The following is a 23827-nucleotide window of genomic DNA, read 5'->3' on the forward strand; positions in this document are numbered from 1 at the left end:
CCCCACTCTCAACAATAACAACAAATCACCCTACCCTGTGGAGGGAAACAGGAGCCTAAAGGGAGGCCATCAGGTCTACCCACAACTGCTGACCCTTGCCTTGGTTCCCCTGGATGGTGCATGCTGGGGCCTGGTCTTAGTCCTGTGCATCTGTGGTTGGCCACTCTACTTCAGTGTCATGGATTTCGCCAAGCCTAAGGCCAGGTAGGAACTTAAGATGTTGAGGGCTAGGTTTCTGATGGGTCCTGGGTTTCAGCATAGGTGGTCAGTCACACAGGCCTTTGTGTGGTTGGTACTTGAGGTTCTTTGGAACCAAGACTCAGATTTGTACTTTCCTTGGGTTCCCATGAGGAATTCTGGGATTTGTAGTACCAAATTAGCCTCAGCGTTTGAAGCTGAGAAGCATAAAGCTGCTCTGACCTCTCTGGCCCTGTAACGCTTGGAGTTCAGGAAGTCATTCCTCTTGTAGTCAGGGGAGAGTTTGGCTGACTTCAGGGTTAGGTACCAGCTAGGGCCAGGGATGGCCTGTAACCTTGTGTCTGTCTTCTGGTTGGTAGCATTTCTGGGAACCACCAGCTGGATGAGGCCCAGGGACAGAGACGGCTGCTCCAGCTAAAGGTCAGTTGTGATATACATTGCCTGTTGGCACTGCCTAGGGGAAGAGCCTCAGCTAGCTGAGCCTTACAGAGCTTGGCTGGGCCCCTGGCACACCCACCTCCTCAAAGCCATGAGACAGGAACACTTTCCTTATGTGACTAGGAACAGGTTCCAAGTGGGGAGGAGAATGGCTCAACATCCGGAACCAAAATAGGAATAGAACTGGGAGCTGAGCCTGGAGCAGTTCTGGGCTTTTGCTTCTCTGCATCAATACAGCCAGCATGCCTATGATTTCTGTGCTGGGCAAAATGTTTCTTTGGCAGCGTGAAGGGCCTGGAGGACGATGGACTTGTCAGACAAGTCGCAGAGGTGAGACCAGGGACTGTAGATGTGATCTGGGAGGTGACGGGAACCTGAGGAGTAGGGTGTTCAGGTGGCAAGAGGAAAATTACTTTGGCTTAGATATTGGGAACCAGGCTGAAACAGGAACAGCCAGGCTGGGGCCAGACAGGCCATCAGGAAACAGCCTTAGGGGACTGGGACGAAGGAAAAAATCATGGGCTTGATAGAGAAGAAGAGTAAAGCTGAGCCTGGCGAGAGGAACCAAGAGAAGGAAGGCAGCAAGCCTGCAAAGGGCCCAAGATGGTGGTGGAGAGGGGGCCGGTGATGGCGGTGGAAGGATGAATGAGGTGTGCTTTCCAAGAGGAATCGGTAGGCCGAGAAACCAGAGAAGATTCAGAATGTATCAAAGTTTAGGTTTCATCCCGAGGGTTTTGATGGCAAAATATATCCAGTGGAGGAAGGTGGTCAGTGGCTGCCACAAAATGGCCACAAAAGGAGCCGGAAGGTTAGGGGTAGTGGGATAGGAGCTTTCAGAGTTGTGGGAACACCAGGTGGTTGCTGATGTTCTGGGAGGTGGGGAAAGGCGAGGAGGAGGATGTGGCAACACCGGATGAAAAGGAGGGGGATCTTGGCAGAAGTGGGAGCCCAGCTGAACAGCGTTTCCCCCACCCCTCAGTGGCCTCGGACCCCGCGTGGGCTGTGGAGTGGATCGAGCTTCCTCGGGGCCTCTCTCTCTCTTCCTTGGGATCTGCTCGAACCCTCCGAGGCTGGAGCCGGTCCTCTCGCCCTTCCTCTTCCTCCGTGGACAGTCAGGACTTGCCAGAGGTGCTGGGCCCCAGGTGTTGGGAGCGGGTGGGGGAACCGTATCCACATGAAGGGGATCTGTATCCCTCGCCAGCCCGTTTCTGGCTGCCTTTGCCTGAGCGCGGAGGCGCTATCCGGCCGGCAGTAAGGCCGCCCCCACCGGTCTGCTCTGCTCGGCGCCTTGCCAGCGTCGGCGGGCGGGCTGCTCGCGCCTTCGGCGCTGACGTCAGCGCATCCCGGGCCATATCCCTGGAGACCCTGTTGCATGGTGATGGGTTGCCAGGGAGACATACACCTTTTCTCTGGGCCTGGGCCGCAGCTGCGCGGAGTGCTGGCACTGATGGTGGCGGCTGGGGGGAATGAGGGGAGGGAGGGAGAGCGAGCCAGGAAACACCCAGCAGGTGCTCCTCCCTCCAGGCCTGGCCAGAGGCTACCGGCGCACCCTGGGGGCCCTGTCAGCCAGGTACTGAAGGGGAGGGACAGAGGGGGTGGGCCTGAGGTCAAGGGGCAGGTGGAGCCCCTCTTGTGAGGGGTGGGAACTGATGGAGTAGAGCTAGGCAATGCCAGGGAGGGTGCCTGTATCTCTGACTTCATTCATTTGTTGAGGGAAACATTTGCCTGGGCTTGCCAAGGAGCACAGAGCCAGGTGCAGGGTGGAGGTAGGAACCCAGGTGAATCAGACTCAGGCCCTGCCATCCTGAGATCCCTCAGGAGAGATGCAAGGGTGGGAAAACGACTGGAAACACAATAGGAGGTGGCACTTGAGTCAGGCCTTGAATGGCAGGGAGCATTTGTCAGGCAAAGATGGCATTCTTTGCCCAGGGAAAAGCTGGGTTTCTTTGCCTGGAGGAAGGCAGGAGGCTGCCTGCTGACAGGGAAAGTGAGAAATGGGGTTTTACTGGACAGAGGAGATCAGTGGTGGATTCCAAGCAGGCCTGGTAGGAGGCAGGGCCTCGCGGAGTCCTTCAGTGCCTGGCTGTGAGCTTGCACTTCATTGGACAGTGAAGGGGCCCAGGAAAGATTTTAAATAAGGACATGTTGTGACCAGTTGCACCCCAGGAATATTGTGTACATTTATACATTGCCTTGTTCATTCGGCCTGTGTATTTTGAGAGATTGCTCTGTGCCAGGCATTGTGCTAAACCCTGGCATGCAGCAGTGACCAAAAGAGACCGAATTTCTGAAAGAGCTTAAGACCAGTGAGGGAGACCAACAAGAAATAAGGAAACACATAAAATAGACCATAATTACGCACTTGAGATACATTGATGGAGGATGGTGACTTGTTCCGGACTACAGAGGGAGGGTGGGCAACTGGGAGGGTGGGCAGGAAGCCTTCTCTGAGGGAGTGATGTTTCAGCCAAGACCCAGAAGATGAGAAAGAGCCAGCCAGACATGGAAAGGGGGAAGGAGAACACTTACACAACATAGGAGGCTGAGAACATAGCATGGAGTCTGAGGAGCTTGGGGGACTACCACTCTGCTAATCTGGGCAAGGAGCATTTGCAAAGGATGAGGGTAGTATTAGAGGCAGTTGGCGATGGAATCGTTAGATCTTAACAACAGATATGCGTAAGGAAAGCTTATGGGAGAGTTGATGGTAACGCTGAGGTTTGGAGCCAGGCTGAACAGGAGAATGGTGGGATGATGCAAAGTAAGGGCCAGATATGGAGGAGAAGGTGTTGGGTTTGTTTTTGGTCATCCTGAGTTTGTGGCTGTGATAGGCTCCAGAAACAGCTAGAATGTGGGTCTAAAGACAGAGGAGAAGAGGGGTAAAAGGAAGGGGACCTGGATGTTATATCCTCTTCCTTTCCTCTTTTCTCAAAGACCCTACTCCATGGTTCTTCCAGAACTGTCTTCTTCTCTGGGAGCTTGGAAGGCAGAGGGTTGGCTATAGTTCTGCTCCTTTGGGCCTGCCCACGTCTCCATTGCTTCCTGGGGGGACATAATTTGCTGGTCCTGGCTTCTTACCTTCTTACATATCCCAGCAGCCTTTGGGAAACATGTGTTGCCCTGTCATCTCTTCCCAGCTCCCATATCCACTTGATGCCTTGGGTGGGGTACGGGCATGTGGGAGGACACTGCTGTCAGAGGAGCACTCACCCTCTGATTCTGTCACCCAAGGTGAATGTTGGAGACACAGTCGCGATGCTGCCCAAGTCCCGGAGAGCCCTAACTATCCAGGAGATCGCTGCACTGGCCAGATCCTCCCTGCATGGTATGAACCCCTTCCCATGCCTGTGGCTATTTGGACCTTTCTTACATGCCCTTGGGGATTGTATCCTGTGAGCTCCTGCTGCTATCTCCCTTTTCCTCTCTTTCTCAGGTGAATCCCTGCCCCCTGCCCAGCCAACGGCACATGTGGACCTTCACTACCACCACCCTTACACTTCCCTCCCAGATGCTCCCTGACCCATGCTCTTACCAGGCTTTCTGACTCTGCCCCACCTCCAGGTATTTCCCAGGTGGTGAAGGACCACGTGACCAAGCCCACTGCCATGGCCCAGGGTCGAGTGGCTCACCTTATTGAATGGAAGGGCTGGAGCAAGCCAAGCGACTCTCCTGCTGCCTTGGAATCAGCCTTTTCCTCCTATTCGGATCTCAGTGAGGGTGAGCAAGAGGCTCGCTTTGCGGCAGGTGAGTGACAGAAAGAGAATCAGCCACACATTTGTCATAGGGATATTCTCTCTCATCTCCTTGGGCCTGATGTGGGGTTTGGAGTGTTTCCACACCCATGTGTCTTCCCTCTCCTGTCTCCAAGCTGAGCCCTAACCTTAGCTCACTTCTGCTAATGAATTCCATGTCTTCCCCAACAGGAGTGGCTGAGCAATTTGCCATTGCAGAAGCCAAGCTCCGGGCATGGTCTTCAGTGGATGGTGAGGACTCGACCGATGAATCCTATGATGAGGACTTTGCTGGGGGAACTGACTCAGGTGAGGGGACATTCTATACTAGTACTGCCAACTGGGGTGGAACTGCCTGATAGGCCCTCTGATTCAGAGCTCAGCCTTTGGAAGGGGAGATCCAGAATGTCCTCAGCCTTTGGAAGGAGAGCGGAGAGAGGCAGACTCTGTCCAGGTAATGCTCGACTTTCCTTAGCTATAGTTAAGGAGGGCTGTCCACTCTCGTGGGTGGGCAGTCAGCAGGTGGAAATGGAGTAGTTCCTTTCTCTGCCCATCGATGCAGTTGAGCCTTGCAGTCCTCAAAAAAAAAAAAAAGAAAAAAAAAAGAAAAAAGAAAGGCCGGAGATCTCGCCAGCACCTTCTGTGCAACCATGTTGTCTCTGGGAGGGTCTGCCGTGCCTTGCCTCTGAAAGTCCTCTCAAGACAGCCTCCTGGCTGGCCGAGGCAGCACAGATACATAGTGCAGCAGCCACAGCACCTCCTGGGCTGTGGCCCAGGCAGACAGGAAGCTTGCTGAGCCTGGACTGCCCACAGGGCTGCTTGGCTCCAGCTTAGCATCCTCGCATTCCAGGCTAGTGGGCTTTCTCTCCGCTGGTACTTGCAGAAGGGACCCTGTGGGGCTGTGCAGCTGTGCAAGGCCCTCCTTTCATCTTCCATTCTCGGGACCAAATGGCTGACTTTCTCTGTAGCTTCTGGGCTCAAGCCTCCCAGACCACCATCCCCCTTCCACCCCTTTGTCTTTGAAGATTGCGTCCACATGCCCCATCCCGTTAGCTAATTAACATTCTCTGAAGTGGGCAATACATTAAAGCAGCTTTGAGACTGCCGCTGTGGTCCGGAGAGGACTGATTGGGCTGACGGAGACAAAGACAGACCCGGGCCACAATGTTCTTGTTTGATTGAGTTCCAGGCCTGCTTTGACCCCTGGCATAATGAAAATAGCTACATTTATCCAAGGCCACTACTAGCCCGTGCAGAATCATTGTGCAAATTTGAAAAAAGTTCTCCTTTTCCTGGTGGGCACAGCCCCATGCCAGGGCATGCTGCTTGGTGAGCAGAGTGTGGTCTGAATTTCACTTACTGCCTTGGACACACTCCCCTTGGGCAGTGAACAACCTGCATGGGACATGTAGGTATCCCTGCATTTATTGCTTTCTTACTGTGTGCCAGACTGTTCTCTCAGCAACCCTGGAAGGTAGGTATATAAGAATCCCCAATTCACCATTAAGGAAACTGAGGCAGAGAGGTTAAGTGACTTGCCTAAAGTTTCCCAGGTCCTACCCACCATCCCTAGAGCCGTACCAAGGGAGAGTGCGGAGATGTGGCTTCCAGGTTGGCCAATTGAGACGGGGCTAGCAGGGTTACCTTCTTTTCTCTCCCCGACAGACATGGCTGGGCAGCTGCCCCTGGGACCCCACCTCCAGGACCTCTTCACTGGCCACCGATTTTCCCGGCCTGTGCGCCAGGGCTCCGTGGAGCCTGAGAGCGACTGCTCGCAGACAGTGTCCCCAGAGACCCTGTGCTCTAGTCTGTGCAGCCTGGAGGACGGGCTGCTGGGCTCCCCGGCCCACCTGGCCTCCCAGCTGCTGGGTGAAGAGCTGCTTCTTGCCAAACTGCCCCCCAGCCGGGAAAGTGCCTTCCGCAGCCTGGGCCCGCCGGAGGCCCAGGACTCGCTCTACAACTCGCCCCTCACAGAGTCCTGCCTTTCCCCCGCCGAGGTGGAGCCGGCCCCCTGCGAGGACTGCCAGCCACTCTGCCCACCGGTGGGCAGCTGGGAGCGCCGGCGGCAAGCCTCTGACGTGGCTTCTTCTGGGGTGGTGTCCTTAGAGGAGGATGAGGTGGAGCCCGAGGAACAGTGACGCAAACCATGCCTGGCGGCGGCACGTGTCCCCTGGCCGCTGCGGGGGGCACAGCCTCTGTGCCCAGTTGTGGGCTTGAGGCTTCCAGCAGAGCTCCAAAGCCTTGGGGGGCTCCTGGGAGCACTCACTCCTCATTGTGTGTTTTGCATGAAAGTGTCTAGAGAGGAGGCAGGGACCAGGCTGGGGGCGCATGTCCAGCCCCCACTCCTGGGGCTTGCCGGGGGTTGCCCGGGGCCCCTGGGGCATGGCTACAGCAGTGGCAGAGTGATGTTCATGTTCTTAAATCAAAAACGCCACATATTTCCTCCTCTGGTGATGTGAACCTCTGAGGGGGCAGTTATGACTGGGCTACGTGGGATTGAATGGGAGGGAGCCCGGCCTCCCCTGCCCCTCCCCCTGCCTCTCTCCTCTGCTTCTCTCCTCACCTCCAAGTCCATGTACAGTGCTTGATAGAATCACCCCTACCCAGGGAGCCTACGGATTGAGCCGTCCCCCAGGGTCCCTTTCCCAGCTGGGCTCATCCTGTGCTACACCTCTCCATTGTCTCTAAACCTTTTTTCTAAAGAAAGAGGGGTTTTGGTCTGTTCTTTCAGTCGGATCTTCTCTGGGAGGCATTGGAATGATGAAAGCATGTACCCCCACCCTTTTCCTGGCCACCCTGAAGGGGGCTGGGCGCTTTCCCAGTCCCTTGTAGGAGGTGTGGGCAGGGGCCCCGTGGCTCCCAGCCCACCAGGTTGCTGCAGGGTGGAGTTGGAAGAGGACATGGCTCTGGTTGCTACAGAGATGTGACTTCTATGTTCTTCCAGAGAGGGCCACCAGGGGGCCACACGGGTGGCCCTGAGCAGGGCAGGAATTGTGCCAAGGGAGTGCCTCTCCTTGGGGAGGAAAGAGGGCAGTGCCTTTTTGTCTGAAGGAAAGGCCAGAGCTACAGTACTGGGGGCAGCCAGGGTGTTGATGGCCAAGCAGTGGAGGCCTCTGCAGATCCTACACTCCGTGGACAGCAGGCTCTGGAGTTTTATGGCCACGGGGTGCAGGTGGCTACAGATTTCAGGCCTTGTAGGCTTTGGCAGGCAGGAGGGCCCAAGGTAAGAACACGAGGTGATGGGCACAAGCATTCTCTATATAAGTGGCTCATTAGGTGTTTATTTTGTTCTATTTAAGAATTTGTTTTATTAAATTAATATAAAAATCTTTGTAAATCTCTATATACATCTGGTCATTGGAGGTTCCAGTATAAACCCATCTTAGTTCTACCCCTTTCCCCCTCAAAGGGGCAGCAGGGGTCACGTACCCCGCCCCATCCCCACCCCGCCAGGGCAGTGCTGATCTTCCTGCCCTTGGAACACTTGCAGGTGGGTGCTGTGTCAGATTCCAAGTAGGAGGAACTGGAAGAAGCTGGTGCCCCTGGTCTGGAAGTGGGGGCTGGGGCCCCAACCTTTGGCTGTAGCTGCCTCCTGCTTTCCCACGGCAGAAGGGACAGGAGAGCTGTAGGATCCGGGCGGACAGCAAGGCCACTGCCACCCCAGGCTGCCTGCAGAGGAATTCACTGGCACTTGTCATCGCTGTCAGAAGGGCTGCCCTCCCCAGGGAGGCTGTGGCGGGAGCGGGGCCCCCAGAGTGCATGCACCTCGGTCGTCTCTGTGTCACTGCTGCTGGTGGCACTGTCACGGAAGCTGGCGAGGGGTGGCCGGACTTTCACGCCCTGTGCTGTGACGGAGCCCTCAATAGCTTTCCGGAGCTGGAAAGGTGAGAGGGTCAGTCTGGGCTCCCTGCTCATACTCACCAGCCGTTCCCTCCAGGTGGCTGGACATAAGCTTCCATGCCTTTTTGGAAGTGGAAGTGGCGTTGACAGCCACTATCATCTTACCTCCTTCAGGGTAACGATCCCAATGAGTCTGCCAATACTGGTGACATAAGCATGGTCCACTCCCAGGAGCGAGAAGATGGTGTGAGTCTACAGGGTGGGGAGAAAAACACTGGACTTTATGCACCAGGGGAGAGGGGCCCAGGAGGAGGTGTTGGGTTGGGGGCAGGATAGAGGGGGTGCTACAGGTGGTGGGGGAGGGGGAAGGCCAAATGGAGGGAAAAGTATGAGATTGTACAACCAGTCTTCAGAAACTTGATAGTGAGAATCTTCATATGGATGGGAAACAGACAGAGGAAGGATTCTTTATCCCATGTTAGCAAGGAGAATGGATGAGAACAACTGTTCATATATGACACCTAATGATTGGCCAGGCACCTAGCTAAGCCTTACATTAATTAGTGTTTAACTTTAGCACTGTCCTGAGAAGTCTGACACCCATTCTACAGGACAGGCCGCATGAGGCTCAGTGGTGCAGTGACTTGCTGGGGGTCATCAGGAAGAAGTGGCCCAGCAGCTCCAGGCCACTTTTCAGTACCCTCTAGGAGGAGGCACTATGCGGATGTCCGATTAGTCATGGATATATCCAGGAGGAAAGTTCCACACCCCCCCTTAGCGGTCCTGGCCCTGAATCCTGTTCCTCTTACTCCACCTGGGTGGCTGACACATGCTTCCCCTTTGCCCTCAGCTGGCTGAACATGTAAGGTATCCCTCACCCTGGCTCCGACCCCCCCAGTATTGGCCTGCAGCACTCTGTATGTCTCTCACAGTTTGCCTTTTCTAGGGCCCAGAGCATCCCAGGTCTTGTTGACATGTAGCTTACGGTGCAATGGACAATAGTATCCCCCAACCCCCATGTTTTTCTTGCTTTGGACCCTTCCCCCAAGCTTTCCAATGTAATCACCCAGGGTTCAGAAATTGTCAGCTAGTTCCCCTTGTGCTCCAAGTGGATTTTCTTGGGCCAGATGTCTTGAAAAAACACTCTACTGACTCAGCAGTTCCTGGAATTTTTGGCCTATCAGTTATCACACTGTTTATAGTTTACTTGTAAGCCTCTTGGCTTAATGCTTGAATTGAAATGGGCATTACTATCCCAGCTTCTTGAGTACCAGCTACTCAGAAATCATTGTAATGATCTTAACACTTTAAAAATGTTTTCTTGTACAGCTGCTGAATTCTTTAGGAAAGAACTTCCTGAACTTTCCTAATTTCCTCCTTCTAAGGCATGACAGTACTTATAAAAGGAGGTGGAAATTTAGTTTTAGCATAAGTTTTTCTGTGTTCCTTTAATAAATGTCTTAACTGCCATTCTTTAGCAAGTCCCTTGAATCCTACATGCTACAAGTTATCTTTAATTTCCTCATTTGATTTCATTGGGAAACATATCTTAATAAGATTTCCTGTATTGCCCGGCTGGTGTGGCTCAGTGGTTGAGCGTCAACCTATGAACCAGGAGGTCACAGTTCGATTCCTGGTCAGGGCACATGTCCAGGTTGTGGGCTCAATCCTCAGTGTGGGGTGTGTAGGAGGCAGCCGATCAACAGTTCTCTCTCATCATTGATATTTCTATTGCTCTCTCTCTCTCCTTTCCTCTCTGAAATAATATATATATAAATTTAAAAAAAGATTTCCTGTACTAATAATCCCTTGGATTTGTCTTCTTATGTTTAATAATCCATCTCATCCTCTCTCAAGGATCCTATTAATTCGTTCCCCTGAATTTTCCACAATCCTAATCAGAGTGAGCTTCTGATAGGTTATATGCCTTTTGGATTTGCAAACCACTTGTCCTGGGGAGTCACCAAGCCTTACTGATGATTTACCTCCTAAACATCCTGGCAATTCTTCCTGACTTCCTCACCATCCTGATCAGGATGGGACTGTAACATCTTTTTTATTTTTTTTTTGGTTAATTATCACCTGAGGATATTTTTCCATTGCTTTTACATAGGATGGGAAGGAGGGAAGGATATCTATACTAATAAAAGGGTAATATGCTAATTAGACCGGACATCTTCCAGGCATCCTTCTGGACAAAGCCACAGTGGTGGGGGCCGAGGCAGAGGTGGTTAGGGGCGATCAGGCCACAGCAGGGGAGGGCAGTTAGGGGCAACCAGGCAGGCAGGGGAGGGCAGTTAGGGGCGATCAGGCGGGCAGGCAGGTGAGCAGTTAGGAGCCAACGGTCCCGGATTGCGAGAGGGATGTCCAACTGCCTGCAGGGATCGGGCCTAAACCAGCAGTCAGACATCCCCTGAGGGTTCCCGGATTGGAGAGGGTACAGGTCGGGCTGAGGGACCCCCACCCCCATGCATGAATTTTCTGCACCAGGCCTCTAGTGTGTGTGTATGTATATATATGTGTGTGTGTGTGTATATATATATGGAGAGAGAGAGAGAGAGAGAGAGAAACATAGATGTGAGAGAGGCACATCGATTGGCTGCCTCCCACACTTGCCCTGACTGGGGCCGGGGGTCAAACCTGCAATCCAGGTATGTGCCCTTCACTGGAAATGAACCTGAGACACTTTGGTGTGCAGGCTGATGCTCGTAACCACTTAGCACACCGGCCAGGATGGGACTATAACATCTTAATGGGTTATCCTTTCTGCCTCCCTTCTATCCAAGAATTACCATCCTATCAGCTTTCTCAAACTCGAGTTAGAGCCCAGACTCCCCAGAATGGCCTATAGGACCCTTTTCAAGCCCACCTCAGCCTGTCTTTCTATTCTCAGATTCCACCAGACTCTCCAGCTTCCAGCCTCACCTAAATCACTCATCCTATTCTGAAAATATTAATTTCTTGCACACTTCCTTCATTACACCATCTCTTAAAGCCCCCTATTTTTCACCTCTAAGCATAATTAGTAGTAATTTCTAAAATATATTGAATACTTACTATGTGCCAGGTACTTTTCTAAGTGGCTCACATGTATGACCTCCCATAATCCTCAGAAAACCCTGTGGTGTAGGTACTATCTTAGTACCCCATTTTACAGATAAGGAAATGAAGCACAGAGAAGCTAAGAAATTTGACAAGGTTACACAGCTAGCCAGCACTGGGCGGAATGAGGATTAGGTTCAGCCAGTCTGACCCAGTGTTGGCACTCTACTTCCTCCCCCACCTCCACTCACTGCTTCTGGGTAGGTGGCCTCTGAATGAATGCGGGACTTAGCTGATATGGTGATCTCCGGTTGCACAGGCTCCTAAATAGTCTCGTGTATTCCCTTGCCCCTCTGGATGTTCCCCTCCTGAACTTAATTGAGCTACTACTTATAGACTCCTCGGGCCTGCAAGGACATTTTGAATTCTAATCTTATGTTCTTATCACTTCCAGTTCTTTGTACTTTTGGTAGTCGGTTCCTCAAAGGTTTCTCTTCCTCTGATTTTTTTTTAAAGTTTGTAACAAACACCTACTTTGTTCTTTTTCATTTTAATTTAATTAGACACCAGGGAGTTCATTGGAGAGCCTGCATTTCTTGGGCTTGGGAACAGTGAATTGAAAGGGAGAGGGACAGCGTGGCCCGCTGAAAGAATACTGGGCCTGGGGCCAGGAAATCTGGGCTCTCGGCCTGACTCTGCTATACTGACTGAGGCAAGTGACCTCACTGCCTCAGTTTCCCCATGTATCAAAATGGTTCAAACCACAGGCTTTTGGGTCAATCTTGGATTTTGCTACTTACTGGCTATGTGATCTTGGCCAAACTGCTTAACTTCTTTGAATTTCAATGTCCCCATCCATAAAAACTGGAGTAATCACACTATCTATCTTACACCGTGGTTGTGAGGATGAAATAAAACATGTGAACAGCTTAGCCCAGTGCCTGAGACTCAGCAGGCACTAATAGAATGTCAGCAGCAGCAGCATCTTTCTGTGACGTCTGAGAACTAAGTGAGATGATGGAGAAGCTTTAGTGGTCTTGGGAAGGAAGGCTTCAAATCAGGGTGGGGGACATCCAGCCCGTGGGCCGTATAAAGTCCGCAAAATCATTTGGTCTGGCCCTGCCAAGGCATTGGGGTGAACTGATTAAACGTTTGGCCGAACATAGCAGGCTAATATATAAACAGCTGATAATTTTGTACGGCCCACGGATGATGTTATAAATAAATATCCCAATGGGCCTTGGCAGCGAAAAGGTTCCCCACCCCTGCTTCAAATAAAAGCCAAATGTATTATTCTCGGGCCTTTCTCCTTTTTTTCTTGCAACTGCACTGCAGTTCCTCACTCACTTTGATCAGCGGTCTTTACCCAAAGGCTTATAAGTTCCTTTAATACATTTTTTTTTGCTTTTTTGTTTCTCTTTTGTTCCCTGCCAGGGCCCCTGCTTGTCTGCACTAAACTGGCTTTGAGGCACAGCTTGCATCTAAGTTCGCTGTCCAAACTGCAGACCTTGGGAATGCTCCCCCACTGGCCCCGGCCCCCACACAACAGAGGTTTGCACATTAAATCTAACGATTCAGCTAGAACAGGTGTCTGGGTGTGCCTGCACTCCCCACCTTCACTGAGAAGCCTGAAGGCGCCCAGTGATGAGCCCAAGGCAGTCCTCCCCAGAGAGCCCTGTTCTCTAATGTCAGCCTCGCCCATCACCAACCTGTCCGCACTCACGTTTTCTCCCCATTTCTGCAGGCTGGTCTTGCCCTTCTGCTGAGCTATCTTCCTGCGTCCTTTCCCGTTTTCCTTTGGCCTACATTAACTGAGACTTTCTGGGGTCTGACATTCCAAGCCCCCCACTGGGCGTTTCTCATCTTTGTTTATCTCTTCTCTGCAGTGTCCCCAGCCCTACTTGGATGTTTGTTGGCTTGTTTATGAGATTTTCTTTTCCTGCCTGTTTCTCACCCTTTCTTTTTCAGTGTGGGTGTATCAGCCTTGTTGGGAGCTGGCAGCCTCCCCCCTAGCTCTGACCCTAGCCTGGCCTCCTGGCTCCCACCCAGCTTGAGCCGGGTCTTTGTTGCTGCTTTGGTCCAGAGTTCCCTGGGGGGGCAAGGCTGAGAAGAGGAAAAATGATGCCTGATTCCGCCGCAGGCAGGAAGAGGCTAAGGGGACCCCGCACCTGGCCTCCCATCCTGTGAAGCAACGTGTTTGAAAAACAGCTCAGCACAGAGCCCGCTCTCCGCTGTCCCTTTTTTTGCCCACTGGCTTGAGCCCAAACTTGTGGGAGGACCTAGACCCCCACCCAGGCCAGCCCCAGGTTGCTGGCCCTACCTTGTGCAATGAGGTCCGCTCCACCAGCTGGAAGGGGGCAGGGTCAATTTTGCAGTCGCTGAAGTTGACAGGTTCATCTAGTTGCTGCTCCTCCCACTCCAGAATCTGAGGGTATGAGACTGGGAGGGTTAGGCAGAAGGTGCCACCAGCGGCCCTCACCTCCCCGAAAGCTGGCCTGCCCCTTTTCCTACCCCGTGGTCCCTCCCATGGGGACAGAAGCCAAGATGATGACTGAACACATCCCGGAAGAAACAGAGTCCAGAGTCCAGTCACACCTTACCTCCTCAGGGGTCATTTCACTTTCCAGGTCTGAGTCGCTCTAGGAGAGAGGGAGGGAGGCTGGCAGCTGGGGCTGGGGAAAGGGGGTACATCCCCCCCACTCCCCCCCGCACTGGGGGAGGTTTATCACCTAGACCCTGGCCTGCCCTGTCGAGTGCTCCTGAGCTGCAGAAAGAAGTGAGCACTTACTGCCAGGGAAATTCGGACCCGCTTCAGCTTGCGCTTGTCACAGGATTCCGACTTCTCCACCTTGGTTAGAGCCGACAGGGAGAGAAGAGGAATTGACGTTATAGGGAGGAGGGAGGTGAGAAGAGTGGTGGAGCCGGGGGGAAGGGTGCATTGCAAGGACAGAGCTGGCATCCAGGAGGGCAGAAGGGCAGGGAGAATGGAAGCAGGTGCTACAGGGCTACTGGAGAGGTTATCTCAGCATTAGAGGTTGAGCTAGACGGAGAGGCTCCAGCCACTCACCTCTGAAGCAGCCTCGGCGGGTGGACTGCCACAGAAGAGGCTCCTGAGGGCGATGCCAGCCTGCTCCACGTTCCCTGTGTTCCCAAACACAAGGCCCTGGGGCAATGTCATCTTTGGGGGAGAGGGGAGGAGGGCAAGGGGCGAGGCATCCTGGTTCTACCCCCGGTCCATTCGGGCAGCCTCTTCGCTGGGATGTGCCCCAGCTAAAAGGTGCGCAGGGGCCCTTGTGTGGTCTCAGAGGCCGGGCTCCGGCTCTGTGGGCGAGTGGAGGGAGGTGCTGGTGGGTGCTGGGCTCACCTGGGGGACTCTCCCTGAGGCTCATGGAGTTGCTGGACGCCCTCTTGAGAGCGGGCTTCAGGGGCTTGTGAGTCTCCCCCCGGGCTGCAGGGAAGCCCGGGTCCTCTGTGCTCACCTGCACAGGCAAAGGGGCTGGTGAGGCGGTGGCCCCAGGATACCGCTAGGTCGCCCTCCTGATCAGTCCACGCAGTTAGGAGGAGGTGTGTGTGACTGCAGGGCCTTCCCTCACCTGGAAGCGGACTGAGGTCTCAGGGCTGGGGGGACTCTCCTGATCGGGGGGCGGAGGAGTCTGGGCAGCTCTCCGCTCCTGCATGTGCTGCCGCCGGCGGGCTGGGCTTAGCTGGGCCCCCAGCAGTGCCACCACCTGTGAGCGCTCAATGGAGCCCAGGAGGATCATCGACTCTGAACAGAGCAGGTGGGAGGACTCAGGAGCCGATAGTGAGGCCCTCCTCCCCACCCCCAACCTTCTCCCGCACTCAGAGTGGGGCCTTGGACACAGGCCACACACCAGGGGGAAAGCCCTGCCTGGCAAATGCTGGCTCTTCCTGTTCCCTCCCCCTTCCTGAGCAGCGACCCTGGGAGAGGCTCATAGCTCCTGGCTCCTTGCTGGTCTCACCCGAGGACTCAACTAGGGCCAACATGCGGCCCTTGGTCCTGTGCAGTGCCAACCGCAGGTCCCGGAAGGTGCAGCTGAGGGCCACATGGGGAACATCTCGCACCATGATGTCCTCCACTCGCACCCGGTACTGCCTGGGGGCAGAGAGAGGCACTTGGTTTGTGGGGAGCATGGGGAGGACAGCCGGAGCACCACCAGCAGGGCCATAAGGAAGGCCCCAGAGCCCATGGGGACAAGGACTAAAGGCCAAGGAGTAGTCCCTGCCAGGGTATGGACAAGGGGAGCTCTGGGCAGGAGGGAGCAAGGTGGCTGGTCTCCCAGCTTCACTGACTGTGGACGCTGCTGGAGGTGGGTGTGAGGGGGTCCTAGGTCACCTTCTGCCCCTCACCCATAACCCCTTGGTTGCCCGGCCCTCCATACTGGTGGCGGCCCCAGCCCAGCTCAGGCAGATAAGGCAGTTTCTTGATTCGGATGATGCTGTCGTAGAGTGAGGGCTGTAGGCTCTGGGCAACAGCATTGGCCAGGATGACGGCGATCATGACGGGCAGGATGTGGGCGATCTGGCCTGTGAGCTCAAACACGATCACAGCCGTGGACACCGTGTGTGTCACTGCTCCTGCCAGTGCAGCCGCTCCTAGGGAAGCCACCTTTAGCCTCAGGGTGCCCAGGGACCAGGTGGCCCTTCCCACCTGGGGACAGTCCCATGGTACCCTCAGGGCTGCCCAGGACAGTTTTGAGAATTGGGTTTCTGCATTTGGAGGAAGCCTGGTTTCTGCCAGCAGGGGGCACCAGAGCCTCAGACCCTGTGGCCCTACCAGGGGTTTTCCAGGACCTGTGGGGAACTGGAGCACTCACCCACCACTGCATAGCCCCCAGGCACAATCCGATAGGTGCTGCTGTCCGTGTGAATCCCATCTGGGAACCAGGCGGCCATGCTTTCGCCCACCAGACGCCCAAATGCTGCTCCTTCAGGGAGTGGGGTGGGAAGAGAAATAGGTAGTGGAGGGGGAGGGTGGGAACGCTAGGAAGAGAGAGGGTCAGAGGGTGGGGGAGGGGCCAGTGGGTCATTCAGTGCAGGGGACAGTCCTTTGGGGGTGGGCACTGGGACAGGGCTGGACCAAAACCCACTCCCGGGCAGTGAGGGTATGGCCAGGGGGTAGCCAGAAGGTGGGAAGGGAAAACAGGCAACTGAGGACTCACCAATGACGAAGACAGGCATGAAGGCCCCACAGGGTACTGGGATAGTGGTGGCCAGTGCAGACATCCAGAACTGTAGGCGGAAGGCAGTTCAAACAGGTAGAAGTGCCACCTGGCTCCAGGGAGCCCCCAGCTCCACCCCAAGGACTCCCATTGCTTATCAGGTAAATGTAGATTTACCAGCTATCCCAGAATTCCCCAGGGATGAAGGACTCCAGAACCAGATGGCTTGGGTTTAAATTCTCCAGAACCAGATGGCGTGAGTTTAAATTCTCACTTTGCCACTAGCTATGTGATGTTGGGCCAATTATGATCCCTTTATGTCTCAACTTCTCATCTTTTTTTTTTTTTTAATTGATTTTAGAGAGGAAGGGAGAGGAAGAGATAGAAACATCAATGATGAGAATCACTGACTGGCTACCGCCTGCATGCCCCCCACTGGGGACCGAGCCCGCAACCCAGGCATGTGCCCCTGACTAGAATCAAACCAGGAACCCTTCAGTCCACAGGCTGACGCTCTATCCACTGAGCCAAACTGGCTAGGGCTCTTTTTTTAAAAAAAATTTTATTGATTTTTAGAGAGGAAGGGAGAGGGATAGAGAGAGAGAAATATCGATGGGAGAGAAACATCGATTGGCTGCCTCCTGCATGCCCCCTACTAGGGATCGGCCAGCAACCCGGGCATGTGCCCTGACCATCCTGACAGGGAATCAAATCAGTAACCTCTTGGTTCATGGGTCGATGCTCAACCACTGAACCACACTGGCCGGGCTTGAATGCCCATCTCCATTAGGGAGACTAACAGTACCTTTCCATAGCGCTGTTGTAAGGCTTAAAGGAGTTAATACGTGGAAAGTGCCGAGAACAGTGCCTGGCACCTAATAAGCCCGTGTAAGCATCAGCTGTACATTTGTAAGGAGCCCCACCTTCATGAGAATGAAGATGACCAGGGTGAGGAAGACATTGGCACGTGGCGGGCTCCAGGCCTGTGCAGTCCCGGGAGGCTCTAACTCCTCCACCAGGCCCTGGCGGACCCATGTCCGGTTGTCAAACAGGGTGACCAGCGTCTCTTTCTGGGACAGCTATAGGGGAAAAGGGTGCCTCAGGCTGGGGAACACACAGGATGAAGGGACGGGGCCCGTAGGAGAGCAGGGGCTGTTGGCTTTAGGAGGGGTGCATCCCAACGGAAAGCATACGTTCCGGTTCTGCCGGGGGTTACCTGTCCAGCCATGAACTGTCCCAAGCCAGGGGGGAAGGTCAGCGTGGAGATGAGCAGGGTCACGAGAGCCGGGAAGAGCAGGCGTCTAGAGATGTGGGTTTCACAGCATCAAACACGGCGGTGCACTGGCTACGGGGGAGCGGCTGGGGCCCTCGCGCACCTCAGGGCTGAGGTGGCGGCAGAGCCTTAGCTCTTACATAGAAGCACCCAGTTCCCAGAGAAGGTCCCCTTGGCTGTCCACGAGGTGACGGCCCGGGGGGTGGTGGCCACTGGGGTTATCACGAGCCCCAACGACTTTCTGTTGGCTCCAAACTCCCTAGGCGGGCAGCAATGGCAGAAAGTCCACCCCCCAGCTCCCTGCGGGACACCTCGGAGCTGTGTCTCCTTCCTTTGCCCTCAGCAGGCCTAGCTGAAGGGCTCTGCGCGAGAGGAAAGAGGTTCTGGCTCTGTCTGTTTCTCTGCGGTGACGTAGGCTGAAGGTCAGTGTTAGGGGAAGAGAGGCGGGGGTCACTTATGAAGTTGACTGAAGGAGCCACAGGGAGCAGGCTCAGTCGGCTGCCCTTCCCCTGAAGGACGTTAGTCCCAACAAAAGTCACGTCTCGGGCTTCCCCCTCCCAGTCCTCAGGTCACAACTTAGAGCTGTGCTCTGGAGATTAAAAAAAAAGTCTTGCCCATCTCCATGCTTCCCTGGAGGAAACAAAGGCTCATCTACTCTCCAGGGAGCACTGCTGTCGGCGCCAGGCCCAGGGCTAGGAGGTCTTCGTCTTTGACCTAAGTGCCCTCTGCTACTGACTGCAAAGTCAAAAGTGCCAGTTTTCAGGTAATTCATGTAAGAGCCAAACTGGTCAACCCACCAGGAAAACACCACTGGCTGATTTTCTCAATGGAGTGCCTATTTTTTTTTTTTTTTAATTATCACCTGAGGATATTTCCCCCCATTGATTATTTTAGAGAGAGTGAAGGGAAGGGAGGAGGGGGAGAGATAGAGAAGAATCATCGATGTGAGAGAGACACATCAATTGGTTGCCTCCCGCATGTGCCCTGACTTGGGCTGGGGATCGAACTCGAAACTGAGGTATGTGCCCTTGACCCGGAATTGAACTCTCAGCCCTTTGGTCCTTGGGCCGACACTCTAACCACTGAGCAAACTGGCCAGGGCTGGAGTGCCCCGTTTTTGACTGGGCCACTATATGCCAGCTCACCTGTAAACGCGCCCCCCCCTCCCCCCCCACCGCACTGTGACCCGCACACGCCCAAAGCCAACCCACTTTTTCATGAGGAAGCGGTTGATGGTTTTCTGCTTCCGCATCACCTGGACAATCTTCCGGTTCAGGTAGACAAAGAGCGCCCCCCCAAAGCCACTGGCAATACTGGGGAGGGAAGAAGCATCATTGCAAGAGGGGTCTTCCCTCTTTTACCTCCTCCCCTCCCACCGCCCCAGCTCCCACAGCTCCTCACCCGATGACAGCAAAGGCTGGCAGCTCCTGGAGGTCAAAGGGGAAGTCGAGCCGGAACCGGGTTTTGAAGAGGGCAGTGATAGTCTCTGGGGGAAGGCAGAGTCGCAGAGGGAGGCAGGCGTAGCGTCGAGGGCCCCGCCTGAGCCATCTCAGGGGCTCCCCGCACCCCCCCAGGAGCCCCCACCTTCATCGCGGTTCCAGACGGCCAAGACCCGGAAGATGAAGGCACTGAAGGTGGCAGCAAAGAAGCCCCGCCAATAGTTGCGCACCGCGAAGAAGGTGGAGGTGACCTCAATGCTGAACAAGACACCTGCGAGGGGCCGGGGAGCGCCACTTCAGGCCGGGGCCGGGGCCGGGGCCAGGACTCAGGGCCGATGAGAAGGTAAGGCCCAGGGCAGGGCTGGGGGCCGGACTGGCCACCTACCTCCGATAGGAGCTGCAAAGCAGCAGCCCACTCCCACGGCGCAGGCAGCGGCCAGCATCTCCGTGTTCCGTGATTCATTCTGGCGGGAGCGGTGGACCGGGGAGTCAGCTGGGCTCAGAGCACACCCCTCTCCTCTGCCCTCCTCCAGGGCACCCCTCACCTCATAGATGCCCCCGAAGAGGGAGAGGAACTTGCTGAGCAGCGCAGCACACATGCTTGCGATATGTACAAAGGGGCCCTGGGGGAGGGGGTCCGGAGGTGAGAGGGGAAGCCGCACGCCCTGACCCCGGCCTGGCTTCCTCCTCCACTGGGAGGGACTCCTTTCTTCCCCAGCCCGCAGTTACCTCTTTGCCCAGGGGCATCCCACTGCCCAGAGCACAGGTCAGCCCGATGACCTTCGCGACAAAGGTCTTGAGGGTGAGGTATTCCTTTAGCACCACGCCCCGCAAGATGGTCTTCATCTCGGGGATGCCGGACCCTGGAGGGTGGGCAGCCCCAGGAGAGTAATGTGATGGGCCTGGTTCAGGAGGCCCCACCTCCGCCCTTCCCTTCTCTCCCCGCTGTACCGACAGCCTGGGGAGCCAGGATCTGTGTGAATCCAGCTGAGAAAGTGATGAGGACGACAGGATAGGTGACCCAGGCCAGGTACTGGAGCAAGAGGCTGGTGTTCAAGCCTCGAGACATCCACTGCTGAGCTGTGGGGAGAGGCGGTGCTGCGGGGCCCGTGGGGCACACCCAGTCCCCGCCTGGCCTGGCCGCTGGGCCACATGGATAGGAGAGGCTGTCCCAGGGAACACCATACAGAGCCCAGGCACAGGGGCAGGGAGGGGGTCCTACAGGCCTTCGTGGGGGGGGGGGAGAGATCATTGTAGGTAAGAGGGGCAGTTGGAGAGGGGAGGCGAGAAGTCACGGCGGATGGGAGGTGGCAGTGATTATGTCTGAAGGTAGGCCCTCAGGCGGCCAAGTAGCCAAGATACCTCGACAAGTTTGGCATGGAGGACGCAGGGTGGCGTTTCCCAGCCCTCCCCTGCCAGCCCTTGTCCTCACCCTGCAGGCAGGCGGCAATGGCATAGTCCATGGCCCAGCTGACCAGCGCCATGACGAGACCCAGCAGGACCAGGAAGATCCAGTCTTCACCGACCCTGGATACTAGGAACTTATGACAGCGTACGGAACAGACTGGGGGCAGGGAAGGAAACAATGGGGGGGCTGGCACCAAAGGGCTCCTACCCCTGCCCCCCCCAACCCCCAAGGGGCAGCTCTAATGAATGGCCTCTGTCCCCCCAGTACAGCACAGCCAGATCCCCTGCCCAACCCAAGTCTCACTGCGGCACCGGGCGCAACGGCTCTGTCCGTATTCGAGGAGCTCTAGGGGAGCCGGAGGGGACAGCGGGCTCCTCCAGGGCTTGGGCCCTGCCAGGCGGATCCGAGCAGCCTCCTCTTTGGCAAAAGCCCCGAGGTCCTGAGTGTACCGGCCATACATCTGAGCAATGGGGAAGACAGGGTTAGCAGCTCTGCGTGGCTGAGAGGGGATTCCGGGAGGGCCCTGGGGTCTCCGCTCCCCTTCTCCCAGCCCCCAGATTATATATCCCCTCTTGAACCCACAGGTCCCACTTTGGCTCGGGGTGTGGGAACAATGCACATTGCAGACTGTGGGAGCTGTCCTGCCGGAGTGATGGGGACTGCCAAGGTACAGGGACACAGCGCTGGGGGTGGCAGAATAATCAGTCCTCTTCTCACAGCGCTGCCTGGGGGAGGGTAGCGCTGAGGAGGAGTGGGAGGGAAGCCCCAGAGGAGCGCTGGAAAAACCTACAGCTCTGAACGTGGGAGGAGGGAAGGTCAGAGAATAAGGGATGGTCAAGGGCACACGGGTAACAATAAGATCCTCAAGGAGCTGGGGGCAGCTGAGTTGGGTCTAGGAACAGGCGGGGCCTCAATCCTTATCACGTTCCCGCTGGGCCTCTGGCCTGTGACCGAGTCAGCTGTACCCCTTCCTCCCATCCTAATCCCCTTGTCCCTATTCTCTCCCCCGCACCCCTCCCCCCGCCCCAGCCTGCCAGACCAGCTGGGAGTGGAAAGTCTCTCGGGTGGGTGGGGAGTACTTGGTGGCCTCAGCCCACCCTGGAGCTGCCCTGAGCCCAGTGGTAGGTTGGGGGACAGCAGAAGCTGATGGCTGGGCTATGATGCTGGGGTGATGGGACCGGGGAGTCTCCGAGCTATGGCTAGACCTGCCCAGCTGGGCATGTGTTGAGGGGTGGGGAGGAGTAGATTCCGGCTGCCACCCGCAGAGCTTCGAGACACAAAGGGCTCCTGTTGGGACTGGGGTGGTGGTGGTGGTGAGGGAGGGAAAGACAGAGAGAGAGAGAGAGAGAGAGAGAGAGAGAGAGAGAGAGGAGAGAGACCAGAGAGAGGAAAGGTGGGGAGGGAAGAGAGGACTGGGGAGGAGCAGAGAAGAGGGAGAAGAAGGGAGGAGGAAGGAGAGAAACAAAGTAGAGTATAAACAGGCCGACACAATGTCAGAGTGGGAGGTGAGCCTGTGAGAAAAAGACAAAGGGATCGGAAGGAGAAGGGGGAGAGCCTGGAGCAGAGAGTGCCCGGGAGAGAGCGTGACCCTGAGAACTCACACCAGAGATAAAGCCCAGGCGCAGGGGATGGGGCTGGGCTGGTGCAACTGATAGACACCGTTTCGGGGCCAGGTGCCTGGCTTCCTAGACCAATGCCCCCCCCCCCCCCTCGTTCTTGGCTTGTGCAGATGGACAGACACCTCCCACCCTATGTGAAGGCTCAACCCTATACCCTCGCTCCACCCCCACCCCTGTCACCTCTCCCTGTCATCCTGTTCCATCCGGTCATTCCCTCTCTGAACTGGGCACCTCCCAGCCTCAATTACAGCCAGGGGCTCCCTCCTCCTGGAGAGGTTCCCTCCCTGCCTCCTTCCTGGGCAAATTCCAGGACCAGCTGTTTATGAAGGAGCCCTTCCCTAGAGTTTGGGCCCCCCACCCCAGTGACATAAGGAAGGGCAAAAGGCTTCTCAAACACTAGTTAGAGTGGTGGCCACACGTCAGCTCAGAACCCCAGGACCCCCTGCTTCTAATGAGGTCAAGGGACACCCCTGGGGTGGGTAGGGGCTGGATACTCAGAGTAAGCATGGACAAAGGTCCCAATTCCCACACCCATTCCTGCTTGACCCATCCCCGCTTAAGTTCCTGTCCCCCAGCGCAGCAGGCCACCTTTTTTTTTTTTTTACCCCAAAGAATAGACGCAGGGGTTCCTGCCAGTATTGGGGGCTGGGTTTGACCATCTTTCTACACCCTCTTGTTTCTGTGTCTAGCACAGTAAAATGCACGTACTGGGGACAGAGAGAATGACTGGTGGTGGAGATAGAGGTGTGGACAGATAAAGTTCAACGGGTGTGAGCGGTGCTGGGGAGGGGTAGTGGGGTGCTGAGACTTGGGTCCAGGTGGTCAGGGGGAGGAGCAAAGAGAACGTGGTGCGTTGGTGGGGAGAGGTAATGGGAAGGACACCTCGGACAAGCACCTGATCTTGTCCTCTGCAGGCCCCAGCCTCGGCCAGAAACCTGCATGCAGCCTGTCCCTTATAAGGCCCTCCAACCTCTCAGGCCCTCGAGCCTCAGTTTCCCCAGCTCAGAAGGCTGGGGCGGGGCTCGGGTAGGTCCCCGGTCCTCGCGCTTCCGAGGGGAGCCGGGAGCAGCGGTCCGGAGCGCACTCCTCAGAGCTCGGCTCGGCTTCACTCACCAGGGTCTGCTCGTACTGCAGCGCCCGCGGCTCCATCCCTTCCTCCGCCGCCGCGGCCGCTCCGGCCGCCATCTCCGCGCACAGCCCTCCGGCCTCCCGCCGCGGCTCGGGCTCTGGCCTGGACTCGGCTCCCCGCCCGCGGAGCCCGCGCCGACACCCGTCCCGTCCCCGCAGCCCGGGCGGCCGAGTGCAGAGAGCCTCCCGCTCGCGTCCCCTCCTCGGCGGGCGGGCCGAGGGCGGCGCCCACGGTGCTGCCCCGCCCGCCGGCCCATTGGCGGGGGCCGGCCCAGCCCGGCCGGGGTCTGCGTGGGGGCCGCCTCCTAGGCGAGGCAGAGGCGGTAGGGGGCGCTGGGGACGCGCGAGCCCGCGCCCCCCTCTCTGCGGAGGCGGGGGGCTGAGCGGGGCGCCGGGTGCCCGAGCGGGGGCGGGTCCGCTGGCACGTGGAGGGGCGGGCTGGGTCTGCAGCTCCCGGTGCCCGAGCCGAGCGGGAGAGACCGGAGACGCCGGGGTCGGAGAGCCGGGACCGGGGCCGGCGGCGCCGTCCGC

General features: G+C 56.2%; 2 protein-coding genes across 2 annotated transcripts; one reads left to right on the forward strand and one right to left on the reverse strand.

Moving 5' to 3' along the window:
* The first annotated feature begins 878 nt into the window (after nucleotides 1–878).
* On the forward strand, nucleotides 879–7696 carry FAM131A (family with sequence similarity 131 member A). Its single transcript, XM_008157537.3, has 6 exons — nucleotides 879–966; nucleotides 1616–1764; nucleotides 3868–3961; nucleotides 4198–4380; nucleotides 4560–4676; nucleotides 6033–7696. The coding sequence occupies exons 1-6, from the start codon at nucleotides 879–881 to the stop codon at nucleotides 6503–6505; spliced, it is 1104 nt and encodes a 367-aa protein (XP_008155759.2). The 3' UTR covers nucleotides 6506–7696.
* Nucleotides 7697–7739: 43 nt separating this feature from the next.
* Nucleotides 7740–23353, reverse strand: CLCN2 (chloride voltage-gated channel 2). The gene is made up of 24 exons (XM_028133960.2): nucleotides 23282–23353; nucleotides 20853–21009; nucleotides 20574–20705; nucleotides 20093–20221; nucleotides 19871–20004; nucleotides 19687–19764; nucleotides 19527–19605; nucleotides 19287–19412; nucleotides 19104–19188; nucleotides 18914–19015; nucleotides 17646–17730; nucleotides 17353–17508; nucleotides 16430–16499; nucleotides 16085–16195; nucleotides 15650–15863; nucleotides 15230–15363; nucleotides 14843–15015; nucleotides 14614–14728; nucleotides 14317–14390; nucleotides 14038–14097; nucleotides 13850–13888; nucleotides 13570–13674; nucleotides 8373–8459; nucleotides 7740–8243 (listed from the first exon to the last, which is right to left on the reverse strand). Exons 1-24 carry the CDS (start codon nucleotides 23351–23353, stop codon nucleotides 8049–8051), a joined length of 2712 nt encoding a protein of 903 aa, XP_027989761.2. The 3' UTR covers nucleotides 7740–8048.
* Between the last annotated feature and the right edge of the window lie 474 nt (nucleotides 23354–23827).

This window comes from Eptesicus fuscus, chromosome 3 (genome assembly GCF_027574615.1).
Source record: "Eptesicus fuscus isolate TK198812 chromosome 3, DD_ASM_mEF_20220401, whole genome shotgun sequence".
Lineage (NCBI taxonomy): Eukaryota > Metazoa > Chordata > Mammalia > Chiroptera > Vespertilionidae > Eptesicus > Eptesicus fuscus.

Excerpts from the sequence above, each read along its gene's own strand:
- FAM131A (XM_008157537.3), top strand. The coding sequence starts at position 879 with ATGCCTATGATTTCTGTGCTGGGCAAAATGTTTCTTTGGCAGCGTGAA. Across the intron at positions 1,765-3,867 it reads ACAGTCAGGACTTGCCAGAG|GTGAATGTTGGAGACACAGT; the intron begins GTGCTGGGCCCC and ends CTGTCACCCAAG. Across the intron at positions 4,677-6,032 it reads TGCTGGGGGAACTGACTCAG|ACATGGCTGGGCAGCTGCCC; the intron begins GTGAGGGGACAT and ends TCTCCCCGACAG.
- CLCN2 (XM_028133960.2), bottom strand. The coding sequence starts at position 23,353 with ATGGCGGCCGGAGCGGCCGCGGCGGCGGAGGAAGGGATGGAGCCGCGG. Across the intron at positions 16,500-17,352 it reads TCATCTTCATTCTCATGAAG|TTCTGGATGTCTGCACTGGC; the intron begins GTGGGGCTCCTT and ends TTCCGCCTACAG. Across the intron at positions 13,889-14,037 it reads GGGTCCGAATTTCCCTGGCA|AGCGACTCAGACCTGGAAAG; the intron begins GTAAGTGCTCAC and ends CCTCTCTCCTAG.